This window comes from Peromyscus maniculatus, chromosome 2, assembly GCF_049852395.1.
Source record: "Peromyscus maniculatus bairdii isolate BWxNUB_F1_BW_parent chromosome 2, HU_Pman_BW_mat_3.1, whole genome shotgun sequence".
In the NCBI taxonomy this organism is placed as follows: domain Eukaryota; kingdom Metazoa; phylum Chordata; class Mammalia; order Rodentia; family Cricetidae; genus Peromyscus; species Peromyscus maniculatus.
In genome coordinates, this window is record NC_134853.1 from 135,728,081 (window position 1) to 135,753,702 (window position 25,622).

Here is a 25,622-nt window from a genome sequence, read left to right on the forward strand (position 1 = left end):
TGACTGGTTGAGTTCCAAGGCAAACCTGAGATTTATAATGAGACCCTGTCTCAACTCCCTCCAATATTCCTTTTAATTTCCCTCATATTAGCTTTCTTTTATTTACTTTGGAAACTTTTTATTGATTGATTGATTGATTGATTGATTGATTCTGGGGATTGAACCCAAGACCTTGTCTTTGCTTGGCAGTTGTTCTACCATTGAGCTAAATCTTGGCCTTTAAAAATTGCCAAGACAACCAATTGTGGTGGCACATGCATTTAATCCCAGCACTTGGGAGGCAGAAGCAGGCAGACCTATGTGAATTTGAGGCCAGACTGGTCTACAAATTGAGTTCCAGAAACTCTGTCTCGAAAAACCAAAATTAAAAAAAAAAAAAAAAAAAAGAATTGCCAAGCCACTCTTAAGTGAAGGTTTCCTATTTTATTATTTTGTTTATCTTATTTTGTTTTATTTTGGCAATTCCGTGAATGGGAATCTAGGTGAGTGTTATACCACTGAGCTACAGCCGCAGCCCTCCCCTGCTGTTTTAAAGGCTTGCTAGCCTCCCTCTGCACCATTGTATCATTGCCTTTTACTTCTAGTATGCTACCAGCAGACATTTAATGAAATATATCAGTTAGGCATCTTTAAAACTTTTAATTACATAAATTACATTTATGAGACAGACAGTGTACACATGCCATGGTATGTGGAGGTCAGAGGGTACTATCTTAGTTAGGGTTTCTGTTGCTGTGAGGAAACACCATAACCAAAAAGCATTCTTTAAAGGAAGGGGTTTACTTGGCTTATGCTTTGCATTGTAGTCCATCATTGATGGAAACCAGAACAGGGACTCAAACAAGGCAGGAACCGATACGGAGGCCATGGAGGGGTGCTGCTTACTGGATTGCTCAGCCTGCTTTCTTATAGAGTCCAGGACCAGCATCAGCCCATGGATGGCACCGCCAACAATGAGCTGGCCCTTCCCCATCAATCACTAATTAAGAAAATGCCTTACAGCCAGATCTTATAGGGACATTTTCTCAACTAAGGTTCTCTCCTTTCATATAACTCTAGCTTGTGTAAAGTGCACGTAAAACTAGCTAGCACAGATACCCAGCAGGAATTGGTTCTCTCTTAACATCATGTGAATCCTAGGGGTTGAATTTAGGTCATCGGGCTTGGTGGCAAGTGTCTTTATATGCCGAGCCATCTTGCTGGCCTCAGTCTAGCATTGTATTCAAGACTGAAATAGTACAGGTACTTCACAAGTGTTGCATTGTTTCCTATGCCTGGGTAACTCAACTAGTTTTTCCATATGGAATTTTGGGATTTTATTCTTATCTTGTTCATTTTGTTTGAAAAAATATCTGTTTTGTTTTTCAGGTTCATGGGTGTGTGTGTACATCAAGGACAGTTGCATGCACTTACAGAGGTACGACTTCCATAGTGTGCCGAAGTACACTTCTTTGCCTTTGTTTCAGCATCTGTGATCTATGTGACTTGTGTATGTAGGTAAAATGCACATGCAGTTATAGTCACTCCAAAATGCCAGTGTGTTTGTCTGCTGCCTTGGGACAATGGCCTTAGCTCCTGTGCTCTTGTCTTCCCTCATAATATTTGGTGAGTAGCCTGAGAACATGAGCATCCCAGTGGGAAATTGGTTCTTGTTTTCTGGATTTCTCCCTTCCAGGTGACAGGATGCAAGCCCTTCCCTGGTAACAAATTCCGAGACCACTGGAAAGTGTTTTTGTGCTCTGGAATCAACTTCTCTGGTTTCCTGGTCCTTCTTCATACTTTTTGGAGCCAGTAATTCAAATGGGTGGGGGCATTGTGATGTGGTCATCTTGGAGGACAGAGCATCTCTCTAATAAAGACTTCTTGAATTCAGGTGCCATGTTAGTAGCTGCAGAAAATGCTTGAGTTCTTTGGAACAGATTCCTGGAGTCTAGGTTGAACCTCTCTGGACAGGTCCCGTATATGTTCTTTGTTAAGACAGGTCTTGCTGTGTAGCCTCAGCTGGTCTTGAACTGAAATTTCCTCTGCCTCAGTTTCCTAAACATGCAGCCTCATACCACTACACCAGGACCCACATCTGTATTTTCCTTTTCCAGTATTCTTTTAAAGATTTATTTATGTATTTTATATATATGGGTGCTTTGTCTCCATGTACACCAGAAGAAGCTATCTGATCCCATCATACACAGTTGTGAGCTGCCATGTGGGTACTGGGAATTGAACTCAGGACTTCTGGAAGAGTAGCCACTGCCCTAAACCACTGAACCATTTATCCAGCCCCAGAATAAGTCCCCCGCCCCCAAATAGGGTTTCTCTGTGTAACAGCCCTGGCTGTCCTGGAACTCTCTCTCTGTAGACCAGGCTGGCCTTGAACTCATAGAGATCCTGCCTACTTCCTTAGTGCAAGGATTAAAGGTATGTGCCGCCACAACATGGCTCTTTTCCAGTAATTTTAATTTTTGTATTGTATTATTCATTTGTGTGTGTGTGTGTGTGTGTGTGTGTGTGTGTGTGTGTGTGTGTCTGTGTCCTCATGTGGGCCACAACTTCAGGTGTAATTCAGAGAACAACTTTCAGGGGTTAGTTCCCTCCTTATACCATGTGGGTTTGGGGAAGTCCAACTCAGATTGTTAGGCAAGGTGACAAGCACCTTTAACCACTGAGCCATCTCACTGGCATAATCTTTTTTTTTTTTCCTTTTTATTGTGTGTGTGTGTGTGTTTGTGTGTACACTATGGCTCAGAGGACAACTTTGTGGAGTCACTTCTTTCCTTCCATCTTTGAATGGATTTTTTCACATTGGTTCTGGAGATTGAACTGAGGTCATCAAGGCTCGGAGGCAAGTCCCTCTACTTGCTGAGAATCTACTGCCTCTACCCCATTTGTATTACTAAAAGTTCTCTTAAAGAGAACAAGTCAATCAAAGTTGTTTTCTGATTCCATATGCATGCAACAGCATGTGTCCTCCTCCCAATACCAAATAAAAAAGATTTTTTTCTCCTAGGCATACCTTTAATCTCAGCACTTGGGAGGCAGAGGCACACAGGTGGATCTCTTTGAGTTCAAGGCTAGCCTGGTTTACATATGGAGTTCCAGGATAGCCAGGGCTACCTAAAGAGCTATCTCAAAAACAAACAAAAAGTCTCCCAAACATCTAGGTCTGACAGTCTTTGTTCTAGAATAGTTTCACATTCCTCATCAAGAAGCAATTACCAAAGTGTAAAGTGAAGAAACTTTGGAATCTGCAGGAGTAATGGCTTCCTATTGACTTGGTGCCTGATAATCTTTCTAATACCTTAAGAAAGAAAATCCCATGTGTCGTAGGTATGTCCTTTTCTCAGTTACTGAAGGCTAGAATGTACAAGGTCAGACCAATCCCAGCACTCAAAGGCAGAGACAGGCCTGGTCTACATAGTGAGTTCCAAGCCAGCCAGGACTACATAGTGAGACCCATCTCAAAAGAAAAAAGAACATAGATTGTTTTGCCTCTTACGTGGCCAGAAGGATGGAAGGAGAGGTGAGGAAGTCAAGAACACAACTTTTGACATCTTGATTGCCCAGGTTTGAATCTATTTGAGCCTCTGTGTTTTCCTGTGTTAAATGGAGATACCAACAGTTTCTGCTGTGAGGAACATAGAGAAGAGTAAAGGAACCAAGCTCTGGAGTGTTTTAGCTTAGCAGGCAGGGAGGAGAGACTGAGGGGTGGATGGTGAGGGAGGAAGAAAAGCTGATGGTCTCGATGGAAAAGGAGTTTCAAGGAGGAGGGAGTAGTCAAATGTGATATGCTGCTGATAAAATGGATGACCTCGATAGGACACTGAGAGTATGAAATAGAAAACGCTCATTTTGCACAGTGCCTTGCATATAATAGTTGTGTAATGCATGCTAACTATTGAAACTTGTATTTCTCACATTGACAAGTCTCTCCTTTGAATTCTGGTGTGCCATTGTTTTTCTTGTATTTTCATTAATGTTAAATTTTGAAGAGCTTTTCACTGAATTATAATGTAACAGAAGATGCACATATATGGAATTTGTCACTATATTTTTCCAAATGAATATGCTCATAACTAGCACCCAGCTCCAGAAAGATTTTCTGTGTATTTCTCTTCTGAGAAGCAAACCTACACATTCTTTAAAGGTTAGCTGGGCATGGTGGCTTCCACCTATAGTCCCAGTGGGAGGTGGAAACAAGAGGGTGAGAGTTTGGTCTGGTAGGGTAGTTAATTTGGGAAATTTTTGTCTGTATGGACTGGTGTGTGTTGCTTCTGAGCTGGCTTTGTCTATAATCTTTGAGCTTAAGGTGAAAGGAAACTCTATGGGTTCAGTGACCTAACTCATGCATTATTTACGAAAATGAGCAGCTAGACCCCGATTCCAGTGTCTTGGTGTACTGTGATATTGCCGGTTGTCTCTTACTTCCCTTGTTTTGTATGGCCTAGTACAAAGTATTCCTCTGTCCTTTTTTGCCTTGAGTTGGATGCAAGGCTGCCAGGTTGTCCTGTGTTAGGTTAACTTTGGCAGCAGAAGCACCGGTGTTTTTGAAGTATGGGGCAGTTCTGGGGAGGCTCTTGTGGCCCATGGTAAAGAAGACTACTAAGAATACTGATTATAATAGCCTCTTTGAGGCCAGGTGGTGGTGGGCATGCCTTTAGTCCCAGCACTTGGGAGGCAGAGGCAGGTGGATCTCTGTGAGTTTGAGGCCAGCCTGGTCTAGTAAGAAAGTTCCAGGACAGCCAGGGAGGTTACACAGAGAAACACTGTTTTGAAAAACAAAAAACAAAAACACCCCCCAAAATAGCCTCTTTGATTTAGAGATCCCTAAAGGACTATTGATGGTGAGCACAAATGACAAACTATTAGGGGAGGCCTGGGATTCAGGGGTACAGACCCTAGATTCACCCCAGTACCAACAAAACAAAGTGCCACCATGACAGTAACAAAACTACAGGGAAAGAAGATGTCATTGGTCACATAAACTCATTGAGTGAGTCTACTGTGGGATAGGCACTTTGCTAGTCTTGGGTTTAGGATAAAAAAGGACAACTTAGTTAAGGTGGGCAGGGTAGAAAACACCTGTTTCTTATTGGAACCCTTCCTCTTTCAGACAGGTGTGGTAATGCAAGCCTTTAGGCTCAGCACTCAGGAGGCAGGGGCAGGTGTATCTATGAATTCCAGACCAGTGTGGTCAACAGCAAATTCGGGCCGGTTAGAATTACATAGCAAGAGTCTGTCTGAAAAAAGAGAGACGGATGGGGACACCAGACAAAAGTGTAGAATCCGTTCTGACTTTTTCTCATTTCCCAGTCCTGTTGTGCTCTTGTCTTCTGTTGGTCTGTTTACATTTCTTTCCATTTTAACCTCTGTGATCTTAGTCTATGCTTGAGGCCCTAATATTTTGTAGCCGGTTTTCCTGCCTCTATTTATTTATTATTTTTGTTTCTGTTGTTTGACACAGGGTCTCCCTATGTAGCTCTGTCTGTCCCGGAACTCACTGTGTAGACCAGGCTGGTCTGTAACTCAAAGACCCACCTGCCTCTGCTTCCTTAGAGCTGGGAGGAAAGATATGAGTTACTATGTCCTGCTTTCTATTTTTTCTTGATTTCATTTTGGTCTACCCAGATTATCTTCATCTTGCATAATTGATAATTAAGTGCTTCTGCTTGAAGTTTGTTTAGCATTCTAGACCATGTATAATCATTTCAGAATATGATCCCTCCTTTAGTTAGGTGGGCGTTTTTTGCTGTTTTCTATACCCTGACTTATAGGCCTTAGAATGTCTTTATCTCATCTCTCCTACTTTCTAAGCTGTGTCCAGCCCCAGGTTCTTTAATGAAGGACCTATAATAATACTCAGTGCAGCTAGGCCCATAGTATATATTTAAGATATATTCATAGCTGTGTAATGTAGGCCAAGTTCTGTGGAAAGCTGAATTAGCCTTAGTGTGTGTGGGGAGGGGAATCTAAAAAGTAGTATGAGGGGATGGAGAGATGGCTCAGTAAGGGCACTTACTTTTCTTGAGCAGTTTATAACCCCCCTTCTGGCTTCTGCAGACACCTGCACATAGGTGATATACACTCATATAGACATACATACACATAAGCAAAAATAAGCCTTTATTTATGTCTGTGCACCACATGCATGCCTGGTGCCTGTGGTAGGCAGACGAGGGTGTTGGGTCCCCTGGAACTGGAGTTACCAGTGGGGGACGGAACCCTCATCCTCGGAAGAGACCCCGTACTTTCAGTTGATGAGCCATCCCTTCTGCACCAATAGTTTGTTTCTCTCACTTAAACTTCTACTTGCAAAATGGACAAACACGTTTCTACAAATACATTTTGACATTTACTTGTGGCAAGTGTGGCTTATGTGACTTTTTTTTTCTTTTTTGCTTTGTTCAGTTAGTTTTTTGTTTGTTTTGTTTTGTTTTAAGATACATAGCCCTAGCTGTCGGGGGCCTTGAACTTGGAGATCCACTTGCCTCTGCCTCCCCAGTGCTGAGATTAAAGGCGTGCAACACCACTGCCCAGTTTCAGAGTACTGAAATTCTAATCAGCCCAATGATGTCTGCAGCCACAGACTCCTTTCAGGGGTTTTCATTCACAAGGTTATTTGTGTGTGAATATGTGTCGGTGGGGCCAGTGCTCCCTCCTTCTAGCATGTCTTTCCTGAGGATCAAACTCAGGTCATCCACCTTGGTGGCAAATCCTTTTACCTCCTGAACCATCCACTGGTTCCATTTTTATCTTAAATTTCTGGTAATTTTATTCAGCATTGAGGACTGAACTGAGAGCATGCTAAGTAGAACTATACCACTGAGCTTCAACTCCCCTCCAGCTCTTAAATGACATATTAATCACTGAACTGGGAGGAGGGAATCCAATAAGAGAAGAAACTTTAAGTCTGCTTCAATTATTTTAATTAGTTTTTTTATTCTTTGAAGATTTCATACAGTGTATTTGGACTATAGGTAGTCCTCACTCCTAGCTCCTTCCAGATTCTCTCCCCATTTCCCCACTCCTTCCAACCTCATGTCTTTTTATTGGATTTGACAAAATCTGCATTATTAAAAGATGAATAAAAAATTTGAGTTTATATTGAATCCAACAAGCTCTATAGTCTCTAGAATATTATAAAAGAAATGTCAACTGAGAAAGAAACAGTTACCACATGCAGATGCTCCTGGCCAAGCGGGAACTAGATCTGCAGGTGAGGTCCAGATGTGCAGCACGTGGAAGCCATCGAGGAAGTGCTGTTCACTTACTTGGGTGGAAGGGCTTTCTCTCAGTGGGGAGACTGGAAAGATGGCAGAAATGCAAAGGCACATGTGGAATGATTTCTCTCATTCCAAATGGTAATAGAGATTTTTGATCATGGCACTAAGACACCCTTGGGGAAAAGAACACCCTAACCAGAGAAGGCTTATGACATAATTCTTGGGTAATATGTACAATTTTCAATAATTTTTAATAACCATATAATTCTAGGTATTCAACCATTACTTAAGTATAGACCTACCGGGGGCCACACCCTTCAAAGTAAACTGCCTGTTCCTCACCCTAGAAGCCACCCACCTTCAGTATCTCTTCAGTCAGGAGTGGAAGCTCACCAGCCCTTCCTCTCTCCATGTTAAAATGTTAACTGGCTTGATCTGGACCAGGTCTTGCAGGTAACCACAGTTTCTGTGAACTCATGAGCACAACACTCCTGTTATGTCCAAAGACACTGTCCAGTCCTCGTGGATTTCTGGCTCTTAAGTCTTGCTACCCCCTTCACTGATGGTCTTGGGATTGGTAGTGGTGTTATAGATACTGACAGCCCATTTGTTTATTTCTAAATTGTTATTCATGTGTCTGTGTTTATGTATGCCATGTGTGTTAGGGTGCCCACAGAACCCAGAAGAAGGCATTGGATCTGTGGAGTTCGAGTTATAGGCCGTTGTGACTCATCTGGCATTGGTGCTGGGACCAAATGAGTCCTCTGGAAGAGAGCAATTAGTGTTCTTAAGAACTGAGTACTCTCCCCTGCTTCCATTATTTAAGCGCATTTCATTGTTTTCATTCAACAGTTTATTGTTGAATTTATACAGGCAAGGAGGCTCATAACTGTAATCTTAGTTCTTGAGAACCTGGGCTAAAGGATATAATTGTCCTGTTAGTAGCAAAGCTATTCTAACGAGAGACACTCATGCCCCTCCCTATGGCTTTAAGACTGTTAAGACAATGGGCCCCCAGGAATTTCATGCTGTGAGAAGGAAATGGCAGAAATCCTGTGCTTCTGCTTGAGGAACTTGTTTCCCAGGAGAGTTCACACAGTTCTGACAACTTGTTAACCACACTGCAGTAGAGACTGGAGCTGAGAGACATTGTGGGTTAGTGATGGGTGCAACCATGCCTTGACCAGGCCTGTTTAGTTATGCAGACTTCTGCCTTCATTTTAAACCTAAACATCATATTAGGACCAGAAGATGTTGTTGAGGAGGCTGGAGTGGGGAGGTGGAGGTGGGGGTGAAGTATAGGAGTCATGGAATCTCTTGGCTCCTCTTCCCAGCATGGCCACTTTGAAGAAATCTCTTTTCTTGGCTTTTCATTGTTTTATTGGCCTATTGAGGACTGGTGGCCAATCCTAGGTTATTCCTGGTAGCTACTGGGGCCTAGGCACTGACCCTAACAACTTTGATAATAGCACCACAGCTAAGCCTGGGTATATAGTGCATTCCAAATGAGCCCAGGGTTGTAAAACAAAGCCCTATTTCAAAAACAAAAATTTAAAAAAGTTATTGTTTATTTCCTAGAATACCAGGCTTAGAATGTTCAGAAACACTTGGTCCCTACTGCTGTAGAATGGTCTGTATATCAAATTACTCTGATTGGTCAATAAATAAAACACTGATTGGCCAGTGGCCAGGCAGGAAGTATAGGGGGGACTAACAAAGAGGAGAAAAGAAAGAACAGGAAGGTGGAAGGAGTCACTGCCAGCCACCGCCATGATAAGCAGCATGTGAAGATCCCGGTAAGCCACGAGCCACATGGCAAGGTATAGACTTATAGAAATGGATTAATTTAAGATATAAGAACAGTCATACAGTTTGTAAGCAATAGAAGTCTCTGTGTTTACTTGGTTGGGTCTGAGCGGCTATGGGCGGGTGACAAAGATTTGTCCTGACTGTGGGTAAGGCAGGAAAACTCTAGCTACACCCTACCATCAGATTTTCACTGTGATTAGGAGTAGAAATATGTTCAGGAGGGGTTGGGGATTTAGCTCAGTGGTAGAGCGCTTGCTTGCAAGGTGTGGGTTTGGTCCTCAGCTCTGGAAAAAAAAAATACATCCAGGATATAGAAGTAACACAAAGTAAGAGATGAGGTATCAGGAAATGCTTCCCAAAATAAAGACCCCGGCTGGGCTTGAAGGATGAATAAAAATTGCATGGGGGAATAAAGGCATATGAGAAAGCAGAGCAAATGAAATATTTAAATATTCTGCATGTATTGTGGGTTAATAAAAGCTATTTTGTAGCCAGAACTAATGTCCCCTTTTTCTTGATTCCTCTCAAGCAGGCTCTGATGAGTCTCTTGGAGGGGAGGTTGTACAGAGGAAAACAGGCCTCAGCGGATGTGCAGATGTATGCTCTCACACGGGCTGTGGATCCTCTAGCTGAGAACAGGAGGCTCCTATGGAGCATAAGCCTCCCACAGGGTGCTCCTGGGGCGCCTGTCCTGGAATTACCCAGGCCAGTAACAAAGCTTTCTTTTCTTCTTTAAAGCAAGCCAGCGGGATGGGATGTCTGCTAGCCTTTGTGCTTAGAGCAGACCAACAAGCATCCAGTGACTAGCACAAAAGCATTGTTAGACTATAGTGAAAAGTAGGCCGGCACCCAGGCCCCTCTCTTTAGAAGGCCCATCCAAAGAGCAGGAGTCCAACAGGCCTGGATTTGGCTCTTTGACATGGATACCGATTTCTAACTTACTGATGACACAGTAAGTTAGATAAGATACTGGGATCTCATCCCATTGCTGCTCCGAACATCTCAATTTGGAGATTTCTGAGTTGCCGTTGACTCTTTTCTTGGTTCTACATGTCTACTATCAGTAGTAGTGGGGTGTAGGCTGACTTCTTTTTCAGGGATGTCCACTCAGGATTCTTGACTTCACTACAGAAAGGATTTCAGCAAAACTGGGGTTTATTAAAAGATTTATAGCATAGACTTTAAACATGGGGTTTAATAGAGAGAGGGAGAAAGAAAGGCTTAGAGACTCGCACTTCATTGTATTTACAATAGCCATATATGTCATTTTGGTGAGCTCTGAAGTTACATCCTCAAAGAGTTGCTAAGGAATTGAAATTTGCTTGTAGGGTGAATCTTGAGGTGCATTGGATAGGATTTCAGTTGATGAGATCATAGGGGTGGCTTGAGAATTTAGGATGTTTTTGATGAACCAGCCTGCCTCCATCTTAGGCTTAAAAGCCATCTTATAGTAAAGACAAACTAGGCTCATTCCTGTTTATGATTAAACCTGTTTCTCAAGGATTAGACTATGCCCCACCTGTAACCTTAACTACAAATGGTTCTGTGCTGCCTGTTCCAGAGAACGGCAACCATGTCTTTGTTTGAAAAAGTTATTATAACCATCTTGCAACCCTGCCTTTGTTTCACAAGGTTGTTGTGACCACCTGTGGTTATGACTACCTCATTAGGACCTCCTTGCAATCATGACTAACTTGTTATGCTTATGTTCTGCTCCTCTAACCCTGCCTGTTCTGCTTACCAAATCCCCCATTCAGAAACCCTCTACCCCTGAACTCTAAAAACCTTGTCTCCTCACATCCAGTGCTGACTTCTGGAACCCCACCTTAGGGGGAGGCAGCCCATGTACACAAATAAAACTTGCTTTAATTAATTTTTTGCTTTAATTAATTTGGCCATGATGATTTTGGTTGGTGGTCTTTTACCTCCCATCTTTGGTATTAACATTTTCTTTTCTTTTATTTTGGTATTAACATTTTCTTTTTTTTTTAATTTTTTTTTCATTTTTCTTTATTAAGAAATTTTCTCGCCGGGTGTGGTGGCGCACGCCTTTAATCCCAGCACTCGGGAGGCAGAGCCAGGCGGATCTTTGTGAGTTCGAGGCCAGCCTGGGCTACCAAGTGAGTTCCAGGAAAGGCGCAAAGCTACACAGAGAAACCCTGTCTCGAAAAAACCAAAAAAAAAAAAAAAAAAAGAAATTTTCTACTCACTCTACATACCACCCCCAGACCCCCCTCCTCCATCCTCCCACCCCCAGCCCTCTCTCCCAAGCCACCCCAAATCCATGTATTAACATTTTCATTGCAAACAAAAAAGGTAATAGTTTCATTGTGAGATCCCTAGAAAATACCCTCAGGCCCTAAGGCATGGTCCTTTACCATTAACAGTCTCATTTGGCACTGTCCCTAAACAAAGGGAACATTATCACTGTGTTGGCAATCTTCACAGCAACTGTTACTCTAATAGAATTTTGTTTTGTTTTGTTTTGTTTAAGAGAGGGTTTCTCTGTATAGTCCTGACTGTCTTGGAAGACCAGGTCCTGTAGACCAGGCTGGTCTCTCTCAGAGATCCGCCTGCCTCTGCCTCCCAAGTGCTGGGATTAAAGGCGTGCGCCACTACTGCCCGGTGATAGAATTCTTTTTTAAAGCATTTCAAAAATTAATTAGTTAATTAATTGTATATACAGTGTTCTGCCTGCATGTGTGTCTGCAGGCCCGAATTGGGCACCAGATCTCATTATAATGATTGTGAGCCACCATGTGGTTGCTGGGAATTGAACTCAGGACCTCTGGAAGAGCAGCCAGTGCTCTTAACCACTGTGTGTGTGTGTGTGTGTGTGTGTGTGTGTGTGTGTGTGTGTGTGTGTGTGTGTGTAAGCACACACAAATACCACAGCATGAGGACAGAGGTAATAGGACACCTTGTAGGAGTCAGTTCTCTTTCTAGCATGTGGGTCCCAGGGATCAAACTTAATTCATCAGACTGGATGACAAGTAAAACTTGCTGAGCAATCTCTCCTGGCTGGGCTTGAATGCACACTCCTCCTGTCTGAGCCCCCTTAGTGCTAGGGTTACAGGCCTGGGACACACCATACCTAGTCCCAAATGATCTGGATCATGTATTGGTTTCCTAGGACTGCCCTAACAAACCCTACAGTGTGAGTGATGTATAACACAACTCTGGGGGATAGAGGGCCAAATCAAAGTGCTGGCAGGGTGATTATTTTCCCTCTCAGGGTTGTTGAGGGGTCCTCCTTTGTTCGTCCTTCATTCTGGTGGGTGGTGGCAATCCTCAGTATTCTTTGGCTTGTAGATCTGTCACCCCAATTTCTGTCTTTAATAACAAGTAACATTTTCTCTGTGTCTGTGCTTCTTCTTTCTTAGTATACTAATACAGGCTGGAGAGGTGACTCAGAGGTTAAGAGCTCTGGCTGCTCTTCCAGAGGTCCTGAGTTCAATTCCCAGCACCCACATGGTGGCTCACAACCATCTGTAACGAGATCTGGTGCCCTCTCCTGGTATACAGGCAGAACACTGTATACATAACAAATAAATAATTCCTTTAAAAAGAAAGATTTATCGGGGGGGTGGGGGGGTGGGAGGAGAGAGGGGGTCTGTGGTTGGTGTGTAAAATGAATAGGAAATTTCTTAATAATAAAAAAATTTTAAAAAGTATAGTAATACTGGAGTAAGGGTCCGCCTTTCTCCCATTCACCCTCATTTTACCTTGATTACATAGGCAAAGACCCCATTTCTAAGTAAGGTCATAAAGGGTAGGTGCTGGGGTTTAGGACTTGAACTTATCTTTTAAATTTTTATTTTCTTATTTGTGTGAGAGAGAAAGCCTTGTCTAATGTATGGAGATAAGAAGATAGCTTTTGGGATTGCCTACAACACTAGAATTTCTCCACCATGGGTTCTAGTGATCAAGCTTGGGTCATTGGACTGGTATATAGCAAGTACTTTTTACCTACTGGGACATCTTGCTAGGATTTTGAGTTTTAGTCCAAGAATAATAGAAGATCATTGAATAATTTAATGTGGGAGTGGGCTTAGATTGGCATTTCAAGTAGATTATCTTTGTTACTTTGTTACTTTGTGGTCCTTTTGCATTAGATGTCTTTCTTATTCCCTGCTCTGCCTATGGGATATCCTGAAATGGAACCAAACCTCAACAGTTAGTGAGTGTTAGATGGGTGTGGGGCAGGGAGGCATATTTCATGGAAAGAGTGGGTAAATGTGTAGGTTAACTGGTTAATATGCAAGAGTGAAAGGCTCTATAAACTACACTCAGAATTGTGAGTTGTGTGGGTTTTTGTTGGTTTTCCTGAGACAGGGTCTCATGTAGCCTCGAGTTTGATATATAGCCAAAGCTAGTCCTGAATTCCAGATCCCCCTGCCTCTGCCTCCCAAGAGCTGTTTTTAAATGTGTGTGAGTGTTTTGTGTGCATGTATGTCTATGCACCATGTGTTTTCCTGGTGCCTGCAGAGGCCGGATGAGATCCTTTAGACCTGGAGTTACAGCCAATTTTAAGCTACTATCCTGGTATTGGAACTGGGTCTTCAGGAAGAACAATCAGTGTTCCTAGCTGCTGAGCCTTCTCTCTACTTCCCATCTGCTGGGATTTTGAGTTTTAGTCCAAGAATAATAGAAGATCATTGAATAATTTAATGTGGGAGTGGGCTTAGGTTGGCATTTCAGGTAGATTATCTTCGTGAGGCATGTGCTGTAGTTCCAATGCTTGGGAGGGGCATAAAGATTGCATGTTTGTTCAGGGTTAGCCTGGGCTACCATCCCTACTAGATGTTATCTGGACTGAACTGTGAACTAAGGGAAGAGACTAGCCGCCTGTCTGAAGTGTTTTCACTTAAAAGATTTTTAGTGAGCCGGGCGGTGGTGGCGCACGCCTTTAATCCCAGCACTCGGGAGGCAGAGCCAGGCGGATCTCTGTGAGTTCGAGGCCAGCCTGGGCTACCAAGTGAGCTCCAGGAAAGGCGCAAAGCTACACAGAGAAACCTTGTCTCGAAAAACCAAAAAAAAAAAAAAAAAAAAAAAAAAAGATTTTTAGCATTTGTATGGGTAAATGGATAGAATGCATAGACTTTCTCAGCATAGTCCTGCTACTTAGAATTCAGTAAGGGACCTCTGCCAGACAGTTGGCAACATTTACCTCTGTTAAGTAAGTGCTTCAGGTTCTGGCCAGATGAGTATATTTGTTAGAAAGTAGAAACTAACTGTCCAAGAGTCTGAGAGAGGGCCAGGCAGTGGTGGTGCCTTCTTGTGGCCTTCACAGGCACCTGCACTCATTTTCACAAAAATGGATACATATGCATATAAAAAAAACAAAAAAGCAGCTGGGCGGTGATGGTGCAGGCCTTTAATCCCAGCACTCGGGAGGCAGAGCCAGGCGGATCTCTGTGAGTTCGAGGCCAGCCTGGGCTACCAAGTGAGTTCCAGGAAAGGCTCAAAGCTACACAGAGAAACTCTGTCTCGAAAAATGTTAAAACTTCTATAGAAGTTTTATAGAAGTTCTATAGAAGTTTAAATATAGGTATTTAAATATGTTTCTGTGTTGGCTTATTCTGTAGGACAACCTAAGGGGATGGTCTATAAAAAACTGAACACTCAGCATCTGATTCCCACCCAGCAAAGCTGAACATGCCAATACAGCTGTTCTTAGCTCAGCTTTCTGCAGAGGGTTTGTTCAGAGGCTGCACAGCTGAGTCTGCACCCAGAGCTGCCTATGGGGAAGTGAATGTTCCCACTAATGGGGCACACAGTGTTTAGCAACCTCGAAATCTTCCTTGTTGGCAGATCTCAAACTTCCTTTCTTCATACATGCATGCATGGGTCTTGAGACATGGAGAAGTTGTGGGTTTTGAGGGCCCAGAGGCTTATCAGCCCCACCAATATATTCTCCAGCATTAGGCAAGACAAATGGATTGTTGTTCACAAAATATTCTGTTTGGTTTCCCTTTCTGGACCTGGTTTCTACTTTTCCATCCTGCCTAGGAAAGCCAGAGTCTGTTAGTCACTATGAATCCTCATCTTTTGTCTGCTCTCCACCTTCTAGGTAAGTCTATGGATTTAGTTCTTCCCTCCACCCCTCCCTTTCTGTTTAAACTGGATCCTTTTATGTAGCCTAGGCTAACCTTGAACTTCCTGTATAGTCTAGGCTGGCCTTGAACCTTGCCTTAACCTCCCAAGTACTACAATAGATGTGAGCCACCACACTCTGGCTTTCTTGGGCTTTGATACATATTTGTGAATACATGTGTTACTCTGAACCCAAACAAAGAGTCCAAGCATCACCAGGACTTCAGAAAATGCAGTCTTCGTTCCTTCTGCCTGACATTCAGCAATGTAAGACGGCCTTCCGTGTCACACTGTCACCGTGTCAAAGAAGCAAACTGTTTCTTTAGATGTTTTGACTCTCAAAACTAAGGAAATTTGCCTACATTGTCAGATGTTAGCTGTATTGCTCCCTATAGTTTGGAGTTTACAAGTCCGATTTCTTTTCAGCAATGGCCCCTCTATGTAAACTTGGGCAGAGTCCCCTGGAGTGAGAAGTCATTGTGCTCATGCTTCCACTGTTGTAAGATGTCCAAGGTGGATTATGAAGCAGGATTAAACAGGTGAACAGGCTTTCCTTTTGAGAGTCAGGAGGTGTGTCCAGCTATTCTGTCTGCTTCATCGAGCCTGCTCTGCTTCATACAGGGATCTGATGTGCTGTGTGGTGCTGCCCCCAACTGGTTTATTCTGATTCTTCTATTCTATTAACATGTTCTGAGCACATCCATGTTTTGTTTTTAAATTATATTCTCATTTAAAACAACATCAAACAAAAAGATTGTGAATTAGACGGATCAGGTATACCTACTTGGTAGATGGGAAAACTGAAGGACAGCTGACCTTATTGATTTTTTTTCAAGATTAAATAGTTCTTAGAAGGAATAATTGACTAGAATTCAATTCATATCTCTTGCTCATTATACCATTAGGTCCTCTAGTCTTTTGTTAGTTCATTATCATAGTCTAAAAAAGTATACTCATTATACTTGTAGAATTTGTTCCTTTTTCTCTCTTGGAAAGAGGAGGGAGATAATGTATCTTGAAAGGGTTGAGTAAATTCACTTTTGAGTTCCTGTTCTGCATGGAGCTATCTCACGCAAATGATGTGACCTCTAACTCCTTGTATAATGAATGTAGTTGTAAAAAGATGTACTCTGAAACCAGATTGTATTGTCTGCCTGATTCTGCCCTTAATAGTTGAATAACCTTATTTAACCTTTGAATGTCTTTTGTAATATGAGAGTAATGCAGATAAATCTATTTACATGTTCCAAAATTAGAAAAACTCACCTGGCTCTGTAGTGCAATGGATAGCGCATTAGACTTCTAGACAGAATTAGAAAAACTCTGAAATCAGAAACACCTTTGGTCCTAAACATTTTAGACAAGGGGTACTCAGCCCATAGTACACTTACCTTGTAGGGCTGCTGTGTAGATTAAATGAGATAATGTATATACAGTTTTTAGAAGTGTTTGGTGTAATATATAAAGCACTATATAAATATTCACTGAAAAATACTGTTATTGTGATTTATATATGTGTGTGTGTATACCTTTGCATTTCCTTTTTTCTTTTCCTTTCTTCTCTTCTCTTCTTCTTTTCTTTCTTTTCTTTTCTTAGACAGCATCTCACTATGTAGTACTGTCTGGCCTGAAACTCAGAGATCTGCCTCCTAGGTGGTGGGATTAAAGGCATGTACCACCACACTCAGCTACTTCTACAGTCTTAAGAAATCATCCCTGGCATGGTGGCACACACCTTTAGTCCCAGCACTCAGGAGGCAAAGGCAAGCGGATTTACGTGAGTTTGAGACCAGCCTGGGCCACAAACTGAGTTCCGTTCTGGGATTCATAGAGAAACCTTGTCTTGAAAAGTAAACAACAACAACAAAATTATCACAGGAGACTGGAGAGCTGGTTCAGAAGTTAAGAGCATTTGTTTTTGCAGGGAGCCCAGATTCAGCCCCCACGACTTACATGGTGGCTCACAATTATCCATGAACTCCAGTTCTAGGAGCTCCAACATCCTCTTCTGATCTCTAAGGGCACACAAGTGATGCACATGCATGCATACAGGCAAAACATCCACACACATGAATCTTTTTTTTTTTTCATTAAAAAATAAACACAAAGCGGGGTGTGATGGCCTATACATGTACTACAGCATTTGGGAAGTTGGGGAAGGAGGATCCTGAGTCCAAAGCCAGCCTTGGTTAAATAGTAAGACTGGTTCCAAACAAACAAAATGGCAAAAACCTCCCAAAGCAGTGCTTCAAGATTATGTGGGAATAATGGAGAACAGCACATTTCTTGGAAGAATGCCTTCTTTAGTCCGTCCACAGCCCTGTTTCCTCCTATTCAACTCACTGTGCCTAACTTTGGTCTGAACCACTGAACTGCTCTGGCATGGCTGCCAATGACATCCCAGTGTCCGAGTTGCAAATGGACATTTTTTTCCGAGCACATCTTATTTGGTGTGTACAGCACTTTGATACTTACTGTAGGTCATTTCTTTTTTGGCTGTTCTCTTCTTTTAGCTTCTGCGATGATATTCTGGTATGGTTGTTTTTCATTTGTTTTTTGTTTGGGGTTTTTGTTTTGTTTTGTTTAGAGACAGGGTTTCACTATGTGGGCCTGGGTGGCCTGGAACTCATTATATAGACCAGAGAGATCCACCTGCTTCTGCTTCCTGAGTTCTGGACTTAAAGGCATGTGCCACCAAACCCAGCTGTGGGATGTTGTGATGTTGTGTGTGTGTTGCCGGTGTGTATGTGGGGGGTGTCTCCTGTAGCTCAGGTTAGACTCACACTCTTGATCCTCCTGAATTTACTTCCTGAACACTGGAGTTAATGGCATGTGCTCTCATGCTTTCTTCCTCCATTTGTCCTTGTCTTTTCCTTTGAACTTTACCTTTCCTAAGGAGTCCAGGTCCTTACCTGTAGGCTATCCCCTCTATTACTTGGCATCAGTAATCACCCCAGCTCAAGACTGTCACTTCCTAAGATTTGGTCTCCTGCTAGACTCAGTTCCTAACTAACTCTTTACTTTTTTTCTTTTCTTTTTTCTTTTTTAAGACAAAGTCTCACTTCGTTTTAGGTATAGGGCTCATTATGTAGGCCAGGCTGACCTTAAACTCATGGTAATCTTCTTGCTTCTGCCTTGTTGATGCTAGGGTTACAGCCATGAGGTACCATGCCTGGCATAAAAATGGTTTTTGTTTTTTGGTTTTTTTGTTTTGTTTTTGAGACAGGGTTTCTCTGTGTAGCCCTGACTACCCTGGAACTCGATCTACAGAACAGGCTGGCCTTAAACAAACAGAGATCCACCTGCCTCTGCCTCACAAGTGCTGGGATCAAAGGTTTGTGCACCACCACACCTGGCCATAAAATGACTTTTTTTTAAAAAAAAAGATTTATTTATTTATTATGTATACAGTATTCTGCCTGCATGTGTCCCTGCAGCCAGAAGAGGGCACCAGATCTCATTACAAGTGGTTGTGAGCCACCATGTGGTTGCTGGGAATTGAACTCAGGACCTCTGGAAGAGCAGTTGGTGCTCTTAACCACTGAGCCATCTCTCCAGCCCATAAAATGACTTTTTAAAAAGGTGTTTGGTGGGACTGAGGAGCTGAGAGATGGCTTAGCAGTTAAGAGCACTGAAACAAGTGTGAGGCAGCCCACAGACACTTGTCACTCCAACTGCAGGTGGTCTGACACACTTCTGGATTCCTCAAGTGACTGGCACATCCGACATTAGACACATACTCACACACATACACATAACTATCTTCCCCATGGTGGTACACACTTTTAATCCCAGCACCCAGGAGGCAGAGGCAGGTGGATCTCTTATGAGTTCAAAGACAGCCTGCTCTACAAAGTGAGTTCCAGGACAGCTAAGACTACATAGTCACAAACAAACAAACAAACAAACAAACAAACAAATTTTAAAAAACATTTAGAGGAGATCAGGCATGGTAGTATGTGCCTGTAATGCCAGCACTTGGGAGGTAGAGGCAGGGAGGATAAGTTCAAAGTCATCCCTGGCTACACAGTGAGTTTGAAGTTAGCCTGTGCCACATGAAACACTGCTATAACAGGTCTTTCTTTGGACTGCCAACTTCCAGATAATGACACTGAGACATTTTATTATGAAAGCTTGGCCTTAGCTTAGGCTTGTTCCCAACTAGCTCTTAAAACTTAAATTCTAAGGCTTGTATCTTATTAGCCAAATTTTTATTATTTGCATCATTAACCTGTGTTCTGCCATGTGGCTTGTCACTTTTCCTTAGTACAGTGAGTCTGAGTTCTTCCACATCTTGCTGGTGAATCCCCTGCTCCTCTGATTTCTTCCCAGATCCTATCTCTACCTGAAGTCCCACCTGTCCTCTCCTGCCTAGCTATTGGCCATTCAGCCCTTTATTAAACCAACCAGAAGGTGCCTTAGGTAGGTGAGGAAGGACAGAGACACATCTTCACATAATGTACAAAAAGATTATCCCAACACACTTTCTCAAGACAAATGGCTGAAGTGATAGCTCCGTGTTTAAGAGCACTTGCTGATCCTGCAGAGGACCTAAGTTCAGTTCCAAGCACCCATGTGGTGGCTTACAGCCATCTCTAACTCCAGTTCCAGAGGATCTGACACCCTCTTCTGGCCTCTGTGAGCATCAGGAATGTATGTGATACACATACATACATATATGCAAACATTCATACACATAAAAATAAATCTTTATATTTGATCTTAGCAAAAAGGCAGAAAAGCCACAAGGTAAATCCTTAAAAAATGGAAGAACAAATGTAGTTTCTAGGTGTTTGCTCTTCTATGCTTTTAAAACCACCGGTCCAAACAGTTCTGATAAATAGTAGTGGGGCCTTCCTTCTGTTTTGCAGTATATCAACTCTGGGAACCTGGAACAGCTGCTAGACAGTGACCTGTATTTGCCCTGGACTGTGAGAGTGAAACTGGCCTCTGACATAGCAGTGGGCCTCAGCTACCTTCACTTCAAAGGCATTTTCCATCGGGACCTCACATCAAAGGTACGAAGACTATTTTCATAACTCTTGAGAAACACAGGGCTAAAAAACAGTTGTTACGGAGCCTAGAAATATGAGGATCTCTATTCTAGATTTAACTTTTAATCAAAACATAGTTCAGTACTTGATACAGTTAATCCTTAGAAAGCTTCTATCTGGGTTAAGGATATAGCTTAGTTGGTAGGGTGCTTGCTTAGCATGCACAAAGATTTGATCCCCAGCACTGGATAGAAGCAGGAGGATCAGAAGCTCAAGATCATTCTCAACTACATAGAGAGCTCAAGGCCAGGCTAGAGGTCCTAAAAATCAAAACCAAGCCAGCCTGTATCTGCTCAGAGCAGGCACCTTTGAGTACCGAGCCAGACAGTACACACATCTTGAGAGCCTTTATATTTTGATTTTATTCTCCTGAATGTGTGCTGCATAAGCCCCTGGAGAGCTTTCCGAGAGCTGTGGAACCCTGCCCGTTTTCTCCTCCATGGCCTCCAGGAAGCAGCTCTGAACGAAGAGCAGAGTTGGGTGATAGTGAGTCAAGTGAATGAAGGTTTGGAGTGCTCGGTGGGCCACCGTGTGCTGACCCATTTCTATTGTGTGATAGAGTTTCTGCCACCCTGCCAGTTCTGCTTTGATGTTCTCTGGTCTCTGTAGTGATGTTCTGTTGTCCAGATTGCTGTGTGACCAGGTTAGAAAACAGTTTCTTTCAGAGAAAGTTGGCCTTGTTACAAAACAGGAACTTGAGGGCTGAATGTCCCAGGATACTTCCATGACAAGGTTTTTTTTTTTTTTTTTTTTTGTTTTGTTTTGTTTTGTTTTTTTTCCGAGACAGGGTTTCTCTGTGTAGCCCTGGCTGTCTTGGAACTTGATCTGTGAATCAGGCTGGCCTCAAACTCACAGAGATCCATATGCCTCTGCTTCCCAAATGCTGGGATTAAAGGTATGTGCCACCACCTCCTCACTGAATGACAAGGCCTTTAAATAATATTATTTGAGCTAATGGATGAACTGGAAGGCCACATAGGGTACTTAGTGTGACATCTGTGTTGCACGAATCTTAAAGAGTCTTATTAATAAAACAAACCCGGAGCCAAGTATTGGGGTGAACACTGGAAGATCAGAGAGACAGAACAAGCCACAGCTAACCTCACCTGGCCAACTTCTCAGCTGGTCTTGTTTCCTCAGACTGGAAGCCTCTGTGTCCTAATATCCGAATGGCTCTCAGCTGAACTGTGCTGTTAGAAGCCTGAAAGTTTAACCAGCCAAATGCTTCTGGTTTCTGGTCTCCCCGCCTTATATATCTTTCTGTTTTTGCCATCACTCCCTGGGATTAAAGGCTCACTTCTTGGGATTAAAGGCATGTGTCACCATGCCTGGCCGTTTCCAATGTGGCCTTGAACTCACAGAGATTCAGAGGGATTTCTACCTCTGAAATGCTAGGATTAAAGGCGTGACTGTCATCATTTTCTAGCCTCTGTATCTAGTGGCTGTCTGGTCTCTGACCCCAGATAAATTTATTAGGGTGCACAATATTTTGGGGAACACAATATCACCACACATCTGCCCAAGGACCAAATTAAAGTCTTGTAAGGTTTTTTAGAGGGTTTGTTTTGAAGGTTTATTTTCATTTTATATGTATGAATATGTGCCTACATGAATGTATATGCACCATGTGCATGCCTGGGGTGCACAGGCCAGAAGAGGGTATCAGATTCCCTTGTCTGTTGTAAGCTGGCATGTGGGTGCGAGGAAACAAACCTGGGTCCTCTGCTAGAACAGCCAGTGATTTTCTGTAAGCCTTCTCTCCAGCCCTAGGAGTTTCATACATAACCAAGAATAGTAGTCACTTTATTCCTCCCCCACATATACACATGCACACACACACATACAGGCATCTATTTGGAAAGATCCAAAATCAGATCTTTCTACTAAAAGTATTATTTCTTCTAAAGTAGAAGAAATTTGCAAAAAGTTATCCCCCATAACTACATGAATGTTTCCTATGCCTGGATTCATGGATGGAAAAATAATTAAAAGGGGGAATTTTTAACTTATAATTACATATGGTCTCATTGAGAAATAACTAAAGGAGCCAGGTGGTGGTGTCCACACCTTTAATCCCAGCACTCAGGAGGCAGTGGCAGGTGGATCTCTCAATTCAAGGCCACCCTGGTCTACAGAGTGAGTTCCAGTACAGCCAGGGCTACCCAGAGAAACCCTGTCTCAAAAACAGAGGCAGGTGGAGAGAGAGAGAGAGAGAGAGAGAGAGAGAGAGAGAGAGAGAGAGAGAGAGAGAGAGAGAAAGAAAAGAACAGTGCCGTATTTTATAGTTGAATATTCAGCTGCATGGACTGTAGACTTTTTATCACAGGGGAGATCACTCTAGGCCAAGATGGTAAAGCTTACTGGAAGAAAACTCCCTGCTCCTCAGCAGTGTAGCATATTCCCTTTCTGTACTCTGAAAATACTTTGTCATTTTGGTTAGTATTCTTTTTGAACTTGTTGTAGTAAAAAATGAATAAGCTCTCTGGGCACAGATAAGGAATATTTATAATTCCAGTGCTTGTAAGAGTGAGGCATGATGACCACAGTTTGAGGCTAGCTCAGGCTATCTAGTGAGACTTTCTTTCAAAAAACCAAACCAAACAAATAAAAAGACCAAACAAGCAAATAAAGAAAAAGACCAAACTAAAAAAACCTAGAACTGTTGGGTGAGATCCCCAGCCTTTGATTTCCTTATATGAGAGTAGATATTCTCTTTAGCAATGGGCTTAAAGCAAAATGATGGGAGGGCTGGAGAGATAGCAGAGCCATTGAGAACACTGGCTGCTCTTCCAGAGCACCCAGGTCCCATTCCCAACTTCAACATGGTGGCTCAAAACCTTCTGTGATCCAACGCCCTCTTCTGGCCTCTGCAGGCACTGTATGCACATGGTGTTCAGACATACAGGCAAAACACCCATACACATAAAGACAAAATCTGTGGCTGTTATGTAGAACTGAATAGTATTGTAAAATAAAAAAAAAAAAGAAAGAAAAAAAAGAAAGTTGTGTAATCTTGTATCAAAAAAAAAAAAAAAAACACAACCAACCAAACAAACAAAAACAACCTAGAATCTTAAAACAATTCCTTTTATAAGGAACCTGGCTGGCTTTAGAAGGGCAATCCTATGTTTCTGCCTCCTGAGCACTGGGATTACAGACATGCACCACCACACTCAGCAACTCTTTGTTTCTAGGCCATACCTCCTGGGCTTTAAGGTGGTATTGAGGATATTTGGAAATGATGAGATTAAATGAATTTTTAAGGTCTAATGATGGTATAGGAAATTCTCTAGAACAGTAGGTTCAGCTGGGTAGTGGTGGTGCCCGCCTTTAATCCCAGCACTCAGGAGGCAGAGCAGGCAGATCTCTGAGTTTGAGGCCAGTCTGTTCTACAGAGAGTTCCAGGACAGTCAAGGCTACACAGAGAAACCCTGCCATGAGAAATGAAAAAAAAAAAAAAAAAGGGAAAAAAAAAAGAGAAAGAGAAAATAAAACAGTAGATTCATTTGTTATTGTTTTGCAATGCTTGGAGTTGAACAGAGGACTTTATTCATAGTAGACGGATACTCTACCGATGAGCTGTATCATTAGCCCTGCTTTTTTATGTAACTTTGACTGACCTCAAACACAGCAATCCTGTCTTAGCCTCCTCAGTGCTGGAATTAAAGTCTTCTGCTACCATGCCTAGCCCTGTTTGTTCTTTTGTTGTTGTTTTATGATTTTTTTGTTTGTTTTATGTGCATTGGTGTTTTGCCTGTATGTATGTCTGTTCGAGGGTGTAGGTACAGGATCCCCTGGAACTGGAGTTACGGACAGTTGTGAGCTGTCATGTGAGTGCTGGGAATTGAACCTGGGTCCTCTGGAAGAGTAGCCAGTGCCCTTAACTGCTGAGCCATCTCTCCAGCCCCTGTTGTCATTAAGATCACACATGCAATATTTTTTTCCCTGTCTCTCTGAGACAGAGTTTATGGAGCCCTGCCTGTCCTGGAACAGGCTGGCCTCAAACTCAGAGCTCTGCCTCCTGAGTGCTGGAATTAAAAGCATTAGCTACCATACCCAGCTTAAGATATATTTAAATTTCATTTATGTGTATGAGCATTTTGCCTGCACATACATATGTACACCACTTGTGCACCTGATGCTGGGACAAATCAAAGGTGTCAGATTCTTTGGAACTAGTTACAGATGGTTATAACCACCATGTGGGTACTGAGAACTCAAACCCCAGGCTTCTACAGAGCAACATGGTTGCTTTTCTTTTCTTTCTTTCTTTCTTTTTTTTTTTAATTGTTTTTCATTTTATTTTCTATGTGTGTTGGTTCTTTGCCTACATGTATGTCTTTGTGAGGGTGTAGGATCCCCTGGAACTGGAGTTATAGACAGTTGTGAGCTGCCATTGGGAATTGAACCTAGGTCCTTTGGAAGAGGACCAATACTCTTAACCATTGAGCTATCTCCCTGGCCTGCAACACATTTTCTTAAGCACCAAGACATCTCTTCAGCCCCAATTCATTCTTTTTGCTGTTTTGCTTCCTCCCCCCCTCCCCACCAGACAGGGTTTCTCTGTGCAGCCCTGGCTATCCTGGAACTCTCTTTGTAGATCAGACTGGCCTTGAACTCATAGAGATCTGCCTGCCTCTGCCTCCAGAATGCTGGGATTAAGGGCATGCCCCACCATCACTTGGCCCCCAATTCATTTTTAATTCAAGCTTCCTTTACTCTGAAAATTTCCCCCTACTGGTTGTGTGGCCTGGGCTCTAACTGAATTGGCTTAACTCTAGAAGAACCAACAAAGTATCTTCAGTAGAGGCAGCAACACCACCAAAAACCAAAACCAAGATCTAAAGGTACAGTTCACAGTGTGTACTCATACTTCTAAGGGTCACCACAGAAGAGCAGCAGTGTTCTCCTGATTTCAGGCAGTAATGGGACTGAGCTCAAACAGGCTGCTCTCACAGCTATGGTAAAGAGCTACTGTATTGTGTATACAGTTACACAGTTCACTATTGGAAGTACTAATACATGGCCACTTCTTGATGGCGTTCGTGAACTGTATATTTTTAAAGCCATACCACTTCCCACTTCCTTGTAAGTAAATTCATAGCATCACTACTGCACTAATCTACTTCAGAACATCTCTTGTTCATTTTGTCTTTTCAGGTTTCACTCTTCTTTCAAATTGTATTATATATGTTGTGTGTGCCTGTGCATGTATGAATATGAGTGCAGTTGTTTCACTGGATCTGGAATTAGAGGAGGTTGTAAGCTACACAGCATGGGTGTTAGGATTTGAATTCTGGTCCCCAGCAAGAGCAGTATGAACACCCCCCACACACACACACCCACACCCCAAGACAGGGTTTCTCTGTGTGTAGCTCTGGCTGTCCTGTAACTCACTATGTAAACCAGGCTGGTCTTGAACTCACAGATCTTCCTGCCTCTGCCT

General features: G+C 42.6%; 1 protein-coding gene across 2 annotated transcripts in view; it reads left to right on the forward strand.

Annotated features, from left to right (window-relative positions):
• Positions 1–25,622, forward strand: part of Tesk2 (testis associated actin remodelling kinase 2) — a 101,891-nt gene that overhangs the window by 67,787 nt on the left and 8,482 nt on the right. Inside the window, exons 4-5 of one of the 2 annotated variants that reach the window (XM_006986560.4) lie at positions 1,369–1,417; positions 19,994–20,140. In XM_006986560.4, the coding sequence (XP_006986622.1) occupies positions 1,369–1,417; positions 19,994–20,140 (196 nt within the window). The remainder of the gene's footprint in view (positions 1–1,368; positions 1,418–19,993; positions 20,141–25,622) is intronic. The other variant, XM_076564830.1, reaches the window with a different exon arrangement.